Source organism: Solanum stenotomum, chromosome 12 (genome assembly GCF_019186545.1).
Source record: "Solanum stenotomum isolate F172 chromosome 12, ASM1918654v1, whole genome shotgun sequence".
Lineage (NCBI taxonomy): Eukaryota > Viridiplantae > Streptophyta > Magnoliopsida > Solanales > Solanaceae > Solanum > Solanum stenotomum.
In genome coordinates this window covers 49,904,378-49,913,775 of record NC_064293.1, presented here as the reverse complement: position 1 = coordinate 49,913,775, position 9,398 = coordinate 49,904,378, and the positions used below count along the sequence as shown (strand labels likewise).

Genomic DNA, 9,398 nt, shown 5'->3' with positions numbered 1-9,398 from the left:
AAATTAGAGGAAATAATTGTCTGTTAAAGCCAAATTAAAAGTCATGTTTATATATTATGTCAATCACAGAGGAAACATCGACCACCATTTGACTATTACAATTTCCCGGCATGAAGCCGTGGGAAAATGTCCCGCAGAAAAGCCTCCGCGTAAACCGTGGACGTTGATGTTATATTTTCGTATGGATGCTGTAATTGTTTTCGTCTTAATATATAGTATGATATTTTTTTATAGTTGGAGATTCAAATTTGTAATACTATAAGGGGTCGTTTGGTGTAAGGGATAGCACCAGATAGTCCCGGGATTAAATTATAGTACCGCTTATTTTGTTGTTTGGTTGGCAAGTTCGGGATAACTTATCCCGGGATTAATAATTAGTACCGGGATAAGTTATCCCTCTCCTTGGGTGGTATAGTAATCCCGGGATAACTTATCCCGGGATAAAGTAGGTAAATGACAAAAATGTCTCTTTCAACCTTTTTGTTATATCACTTTTTACCTTAATGAAGGGCATTTTTGTAAATAAATAAATTGTTCTTAAAATTTATTATTTTGAATACAACAAACCAAACACTCAATAAAAAATAATCCCAACACAACTTATTCCATCATAACTAATCCCAACATAACTTATCCCAACATAACTTATCCCATCATAACTCATTTTCAAACCAAACGACCCCTAAGTACCTATAATACTTTATGTAGTTTTTAAATATATAATTTTATTTCAAAAATAAAAATTTAAAATTTTCATATCTAAATTTACAATCAAACAATTTATTTATTTATTACCCATTCCTAGGAGCGAGCTTTTATTTTTTTACACTCGAATTCATGACCTTAAGATTAGATAGATAGCGTAATTTTTTATTCCTTTTACATTTTCGTATGTATAATTCAAATTGTTTTTTATACATGTCTAATGATGTCAAAGGAACAATTGGCACCAAGTTTATTAAAATCCAAACTCAGAACTCAACTTTATTTATTGGTAATCACAGTACTACAGAACTCCAATTAGAAAAGTTTAAAGCATGTTTTGACCTTTCAATTTGGAATCTTCTTCATTACAAAAGCCCCGGTTAACTTTTCCCTTCTTTTTAGAACTGTTATTCAAGTGGTTTACTCTTCTTTTTGGAGGTAAACTTACTTTAATATGCACTATCAAGTTTTGAGCTTTATTCCTTTTGCCTCAGAAAGTTGATGCAAATCACAACTAATTAGAAAATCCCCAGTTTTATTTATCTTTGATACTTTACTAACCACTTGATATAAGAAGATGGAAATTATGGTATAGCAAATAATTTATTAATTATATTTTTAAACCTTCTCCCGACGCAGGCCGATTATATTCCATTTGAGTTTATGTTTTATGTCGCATAAAATATTCTTATATTATTCAGTCAAATAATTTATTATAACCCGTTAAATTATACTGTTAATATATCTAATCAAAACTCATTTCTTTCCATCTCTAAAAATAAGTATAAATATGAAGTAGAATTGCAAATACTACAAATTGTACTTCGAATCTGATGCTCCTTTTGTTTTGTTTTGTTTTGGTTGCTTTCTTTATTCGCAGAAAGATAGAGGAGTATCTTCTTTCTTTTCCCCTTTCGTTAAGGTAACAAGCAACAACAGGAGTTTTGTTCCTCTGCTTCTTTGACTGAAGCTCTAATTTTGCAATTGTTTTTTTTCTTGGCATTTCACGTGTCCTTTTTTCCAAAAAGTTGTAATTAGTCGATTTCTTACCGATGAAACATTTAATTGTATGCTAATAATAGGCCTATTCGTAGTTAATCAGTTTTCTTTTGTCTTTAATTCATCATGTGACACACAAGTTGAAACACCATTTTCTTCTTGTATTTTTGGCACATAGTATAGTTGTTAGTCAACTAAAAAGCCCGTGAGTACGTTAATACTAGCTTGATGGAGTAACATGTTACATGTACTTATCCTCTTGATAAATTGCATTCATTAATATTGACAAACATGCCGATGTCGGCCAAACCATTTTGTCAATTTGAAAAGTGATAACATATACTCCTCTGTCCCAATTTATGTGACACATTTCGGATTTCGAGATTCAAACAAGTTTATCTTTAACCGTAAGTTTTTTTTCATACCTTTTAAATATTTTGAATTATCAATTATTGAGGCTTATAGTACTTTTTATGTAGTTTACAAAAATATAAATTTCATTTTAAAAAAATTGAAGATTTCATGAGCAAATCCTCGGTCAAACTTAAATTGTTTGACTCTCGAAAAGCGAAATGTGTCACATAAATTGGGACAGAGGGAGTAGTATATCATTAGCTGAAAATCCAATAACTAGAGTCTAGAGATTAGTATTATTCTTGTACCACCACGAGAATATATGCAATTAATGGAACATATTCATAGTTAATTTGCTGCTATATATTATGGACAAGATAAATGAAAACATTCTACTTATTTCAAAATCTACGATATTAGAGCTTTGACCGCTAATTAAAAGGTTGATGAACTTTTTTTATCTAGGTCACAAGTTCAGCCTTACGCAAGGAAACAACAAATTAAGTTAGTGTTTAGTCATAAATTTTAGATGAGATTTTAAATATTTATGTTCAGTTTGGTCATGAAATTTTATCAAATTTTGAGAATTAATCATCAAATATTTTCAAATTCCACTTCCACTCAGAAAATTCTCATTTTTGCACATGTCCAGACCCAACTTCAAAATTCACAACTCTAAAACTCCAATTTTTAAATTTCAATTTTAAAATTTATGATCAGGTAGAAGCTAAATTCAATATCCAAGTGAAGAAGGATAAAGAGGCTTATTATCACCGAATTTCAAGTGTTACAATTGATTCTGAGGGTTGACCCCAAACAAAACAAATTTATCAATCGTAATGATCTTTACATAAATAACCAATCGGATGCACTTTGTAGATTATACAAATATTACACATAAATTAAACAAGTATCATATAATTGTTGATTATTTTGAATTTACGTAGTTATATATGGACAACTATTTTGATTAATTCTTCTGAAATCAATTTTAAAATGGACCATTATGCAAGATGACTTGCATTGGACCAACCAACTTTTTTGGTTGGGCTCCATCATATCTATATCTAAATGGGCCATCCCTGTATGTGAACCATCGTTAGTAGTAGCCCAGAAGCCTATAAAAGTAGTGCAAACATCATTTAAGACGCAATCACTTGGATTAAACGGTTGTGCTTTGCAAAATGTTCCCAGAAGTGACTATATCGTAAATGGCAGTGGGAAAAAGGCTATCATGTCTTTTTGAATATGATGGATTGAAAAATATGCCCTTAGGCAACGGAAGATCATACAAAGGAAGTGTTCGGTACGGAAGAAAAAATATTTTTTCTAATTTTCATGTTTGATTGGTCAAATTATTTTTAGAACGCTTTCTCTAAGAAACTAAATAGGTTTCTTAAAATTGAATAGTAAAACTAGAAAAAACAAGTTCCAAAAGCCTCTCCATCTATACATACATATGATCTTCTTCGTCACTCCATTTCCACCCTCCCATATTCCTATCCGAATATCCCTTCACCACACCTTCATAGTGTTTTGCCTAGATTATATATAAATATATTTCATACAATTTTATTTTTTTGACTTACCTATCAAATACAAAAGATAATGAAAAAATATTTTTACCTAACCCACTAAAAGAAGGAAAAACAATTGGGACACTTAACCGCCACGTGTGCCAATTTGGATCCTAAACATGTCGATCTAGTAAATTTGATTGAGTTAGGTATAATATACTATAGTATTTATATAAAGGTTCACGTAACATACATGTAGGTGAATGAGTGGGCAGATGCTTTAGCAAGAAAACAGTGCAAATCAACCTGTTTTAATGAAGTCATAATTATTATTTTTAAAAGGTCCATGTAATTGCAAATCGAAAGAATCCATCCAAATTTTAACTACCATAGCCAAGTTTAATTAATAAATATTTTTTCATAAATTGAAGATCAATTGTTTTTAGTATTTTAACCAATCTAAATATGATCCAACACGTAAGTGTTGCTGTTTGTCAGGATCCAGTTGTCAAGCGCGTGGATTTGCAATATTGATTTGATGCAGCACAACTTGTTGGGCAATCAATAGGACTTTTACAAGTAGTATTGAATATTGTGGTACCGACAAATTAAATAAGTAATATTGATGGGAAAATTGAGATGCATACACTTCTATACACGCCGAATGAGTCCATCTATGTTCTTGCATCAAGTATCCTACAATTTAACAAACTGCAAGTTGACATATAATTGAAAATATATTTTTTTTATGTTAAAAGAGAGACTAGATCATGCATATAGTATATTCCGACTAAAATTAGTTATGATTCTCAAATGGTATGCCTAGGTTTCCATCACTTTTATAATGGTGTTATTTGGCTAGTTTGTGTGCATTTTTGGCAATTTTATCAAAGTATAAATGGATTCATGATTTGAACTCTAATGCCAATGGATATAAAGTTACTGAATTCGAAATATGATATTTGTACATATTTAGTAGATATCTTAAAATATATACCTAGTCTGAGTCAAAATTATTGGATTTGATTAAATCCATCGCCATAACTGTACAACCGACCCTGTCATTATGTACTTAAACAAGTAACTCTTAGTGTCTATTTTATTTTTATATTGATGGTGTTCGAGCCAATTTATAAGAGCCTCACCTATTCCGCTGGCGACTTGTATAAATATAAGTAACGTTGTCTATCATAAGTTAGGGATATAAGAAGAATCCGATATATCTGAACCGAACCATGGTCTTTCATGATTTTCATCCATTTTATTATTAGTTAGGCTACACAATGCTCCACCAATTATGGACTTTTAGGCCAAGTGCAATTGACATGAAAATCAAAACAAGCACAACTTCAAAAGGGACAGATTTGATTAGTGGAGAGTGCTCAATAATTCACTCCTACAAAGTCAAACACCTTTGCACATGTTATACTCTTTGAAAAATAAAATGCATATATATGACTTCCTTTATTCCTTATTTTCCGCTGTTAGAAGAAAGTTCACAAATTACAAGTAATATATATCGAAAATAATGCACTAGTTGTAAGTCTTTCCTACGCATTGACATGTGACTTATTTCTCGTAATCCTCATCATTTGCTTCCAAATCTCAGATTTCTAATCTTTTACTACATAATTGTAGATCCCACTTGCAACTCTTTCTTTTCCTCCTTTTAATATAAATGTATAAATAAGTAAACCATCCTGGAAGCTTCACTTCACAGTTGATATAGTCACTTAATTAGGTGATACAATTTGGTGTCAGCCCACACTAGCTAGCAGCCTAGCATTTGCTGTAAGTTCCCAACATTTATTAATGTACATTGCAAATAATAAATATGTACTGATCTGCTTCAATCTTTTCTATAGTGAATGTTGCAATATTCAATGCCTATGTAGGATGTTACTAGTTGAGATCAGTCCCCTTGAAGAGCAATGGGGTGCGCGGCTTCTGTCTACCAGGTTGGAAAAAAGAAGAAGAAGAAGGGCATCATCCCTGAGGTCAGCATATTTGTCCCCTCAATGCGTGTTCCTGCTCAATGTGATCTACAGAGGACACTAAAGGGTCTCATTCCTAAGGATCTTGCTGATAAATTAACTTTTATAAGGAACCAGATTCTGCTCATCGCGCAAGATACAGGTATGTATATATGCACTAAAAATTGAAACAACTTGTTCACCTGTTGTCCCCACTATTGAGTACTTCATTTTGTTACCTAGATGTGTCTGCTATTGATGAATTACAAAAAGCGCTCGAGGAGTATTTGTCTCTTCTTGTTGGCCTTACTAGAAAAGGTTAGCCTAGCACCCTTTTAAGATAAGTATGTACTTTATTCTTTCAAACGTACGATATTAGTGTTAATCGATTGATCATGTCATTTTACAGAATTCGGGCTTCAAGAATTGAATGGATTTAAGTGGAAAAACTTGGAAGATGGGCAAGAGGTTCAATTTCTTTTATCAATTTAGTACCTCCTGAGTGGTTGTCACTTGTTGACAAGCTTTATGATCCTTTGCTTCTTTTATAATTAGCAGGAAACCTCTGTTGCAAACTCCTGGTTTGAATTACTGTCTGTCCTCCACATGATGGCTATGTTAACATTAGTAGAGGCAAATATGAAGTTGATACCAAAAGACATCGCTATGACTGAACGGGCTGTGTCCGGAGGTATATATTGTGGTTATTAATTTTCTTAAAAACTCAGTGTGTGATCAGCATTGATCAAACAGCGTTTCGATTTCAGATTGCATGAGGGATACTGTTGATTTGCTGCTGAAAGCATCAGGTTATTTGGATTTCTGTGTCCAAGATGTTCTTGTCCACCTACCACCTGATATCAAGTATGTAAATATATGTTCAGCCTCATTTCTACATATATCTGTTTCTGTGTCATTTTTATTAGCTATTTTATCCTTATTTTACCAGGAACAAGTTGCCTAAAGATCTGCATCAGGGTATTCTCGAAGCCACCTCAAATCAAGCACTAGCACAGGTATATGTTATGTTACTCGACAATTAATTAGAACACAAGTTTTGATTCCTTATAGCTAATAAAATCAATGAAAAGGTAACTGCTTTCCAGTCAGATCAGTGAAACAATCACCAAAAATGGAAATACCGTTAGATGATAAAGTGGGATAAATGAATCCAAATCAAGTCATACAGGGCAGTTAATTAATTCAACTCATGATAATTCTAAGATCCAAGATTCTACTTCTTGTAGAATTCAATTCAATCAGCTTCGATCGATAAAACTGAGTTGGTTCATCATAGGCTGCACCCCCTTGCAGAACCAGTAGATAATCGATACGATGCAACTGACTGCTTAAAGTAAGAAGGTATTGAAATTCCAATATCGACTGATTCCTGACGATGCTTGAGTGGTATTTCAGGGAACTGAAATTCAATTAGGTTTGGCTCTTGAAAGTCAGAATGCTACTTTATCAGTGAAGAGGAGGCTGGCATGTGAAGCAGTAAGCTACTATGCACAGGTACTTGAAATCTTATCAATGCTAATCTATTTGCTAGAAATTACTCCCAAGTCATCTTGACAATTTCTTAGTCGTAGTTTGCTTTTTGCATCATCATATGATTGTATATCTAACTTCTTTTTTTCTCTTTCAGACTCTTTGCTGCTTGTCTGGAGACAATAATTTCCACGGAACAGCGAAAAAGCATCTGTTGTTCATCAAATGGAAGTATCTTGAAGCAAAGGTTTTTCTTCCTACCAAAATTGTTGATTTCTAGTTTAGTTTTTTCAACTTCTTTCATTCTTATTGCCTATACATATATGTTAACGACATAGTTAGGCTGCAGCTTACTACTACCATGGTATAATCATTGACAAGGGCACAGAACCTTCCTGCCACGTTAGTGCAGTATGCTGTTTCCTCGCAGCAGAAGAACTACTTACTGAGAGCAAAAAAGCCTCCTTAAGTTTTTGCCTTGCAGAACCTGTCACCAGGTTTTTAACTATCTATGCTCTTTTTAATTACATTGCAAAGAATGACCATCATAGAAGTAGTAAATTTCCTTCTTGTGTTTTCGTAGAACTCCTCCAGCATGGGGTGTTATGAAACATTTAAACAAAAAAGTGCCGGAAACTGCTGCCAAGAAGTCCCAAATGTATGGCTACCTTTTGGACCAAGAAAAGTGAGTCTGACAGCTTACACAATACTAATATTGAAACTTTCTTCTAATTATGCATGCTTATTCAGATTTTCACACTTACATTTAAATATGATGACTTTGCAAGCAGAGATCTTCGAGTACTGCCTGATCTTCCAGAATTCCAGTTGTCACTCAAACCTGAAGACTACACATTGCCAGAAGCAGATTCAACATGGGATATTATACCTGGACAAAGCCTCAAAGAACATCTAAAAGATGGGGTGGAAACTGACTAACATATTCGGGCATTATTGTACTGAAATATCTATATGTACATTATTTATTTAACAATACAAGTGTTGAGCGGAGGTGCAAGGCTCAAATAACTTGAAATCAATCTGCTTGAAGATTATGTCAATTAAAAGATATATCCCCATTGACATGAGATCTTCTTATGTATTATGCACTCAATCATCAAGATGCATTAATTTCTATTTCCTTTTCATTTTCTTACTCTCCTTTTCTTTGTTAACCATAGGAAATTAATTTTCTGTTCTGTAGTTTCCGTGCACATCATCTAGATTTAACAAGTTCCGTTTTTCTTCATTCAAAATTTCAATAATCACAGCAGCTTGGATAGAATGAGATGCAAAATACCCAATGACAAAAAAGAGTTTAAATATCCACTGACCGTGCAAGTTTTTTTTTTTTTTTTTTTTTACATGATCAGAGTTTAACTAATATCCACCGTAAGATTGATGGTGCAAGTCTTTTTCTTTACTCGATCAGCTAACATTAATTGATAACTTATTTTCATTAAGATTTAATACGCGTATGAAATTTAATACTCTGAATTTTAAAATATTGTTTCTAGATCTAACATTAACTTAATTTATCCTTGTAAACATAATCAGTAATAAATCCAAATAAAATTAGGAATTAAACACCATATCAATTAAATATTATAAACATTTCATTTCAGAAAATAATTATTTTTTTGATAAAGACAATAATTTGAATATTGATATTTTATAAAAGGATAAACTACCTTATTAGACATACATCACTACTATATATATTAATATTATCTTTACTTTCAAACAATTGCATATTTTACCACTTTTAATATTTTATACCATATATTAATATATTATTTGAAGATACAATTAGATTATTAGATACCAACATACCTTAAAACTAGGATTGATTGATTATCTGTTTAAATAACTCTTTCACTTCAAATCAACCACTATCTCTTAATTATCCCCTCCCATGTTTATCACTCAATTCCTCCTTTATGATTCAAGAATTTCATCGTACAATTTCATTCCAACAATAGCTAATCTACTCTGTTCTTCTCAAGATATCATCACCATGGCCGACAAATTCTCCTGAACTCAAATATTATTTTGTATTGTTCATTTATAACTAGATCAAATCAAAGTAACTGCTACAGAGAAAACTTTAATTCAGAGTGTGTCTTGATTGTTTGTCTCCGAAAGAAATGGATCTTAGTTTTGATTATGTTATGCCACAACGCAAAAGGATCAAAGGGAGTATTGTAGAGAGTTTTTGTTTAGTGGTGTTCTTCTAAGGCTTTCTTTGGTTATCGTGGCATGGATTTGATAGTACCAATATTACTTTGATATAGCCCTTGAAACATGTGTATCCAATAAGTAGTAATCTTAATTAAGATTTGAGTGGTATTTTTAGTAA

General features: G+C 32.2%; 1 protein-coding gene across 3 annotated transcripts; it reads left to right on the top strand.

Moving 5' to 3' along the window:
• Window positions 1-5,077: 5,077 nt before the first annotated feature.
• Window positions 5,078-8,068, top strand: LOC125849284 (uncharacterized). 3 transcript variants are annotated; one of them, XM_049529344.1, is made up of 12 exons: window positions 5,078-5,366; window positions 5,441-5,711; window positions 5,792-5,866; window positions 5,958-6,016; window positions 6,107-6,239; window positions 6,316-6,412; window positions 6,498-6,564; window positions 6,965-7,063; window positions 7,197-7,286; window positions 7,382-7,536; window positions 7,623-7,724; window positions 7,831-8,068. In XM_049529344.1, exons 2-12 carry the CDS (start codon window positions 5,507-5,509, stop codon window positions 7,976-7,978), a joined length of 1,230 nt encoding a protein of 409 aa, XP_049385301.1. In that variant the 5' UTR covers window positions 5,078-5,366; window positions 5,441-5,506; the 3' UTR covers window positions 7,979-8,068. The 3 variants fall into 3 exon arrangements, with proteins under 3 accessions (XP_049385301.1, XP_049385298.1, XP_049385299.1); XM_049529341.1 differs by having other exon boundaries at window positions 6,104-6,239; XM_049529342.1 differs by having other exon boundaries at window positions 5,101-5,366; window positions 5,471-5,711; window positions 6,104-6,239.
• Window positions 8,069-9,398: the final 1,330 nt, after the last annotated feature.

Bases quoted from the DNA above. Each gene is read 5' to 3' on its own strand.
- LOC125849284 (XM_049529341.1), top strand. From the start codon at position 5,507: ATGGGGTGCGCGGCTTCTGTCTACCAGGTTGGAAAAAAGAAGAAGAAG. The intron at 6,413-6,497 runs GTATGTAAATAT...TTATTTTACCAG, and splicing joins CACCTACCACCTGATATCAA to GAACAAGTTGCCTAAAGATC. The intron at 7,064-7,196 runs GTACTTGAAATC...TTTCTCTTTCAG, and splicing joins CAGTAAGCTACTATGCACAG to ACTCTTTGCTGCTTGTCTGG.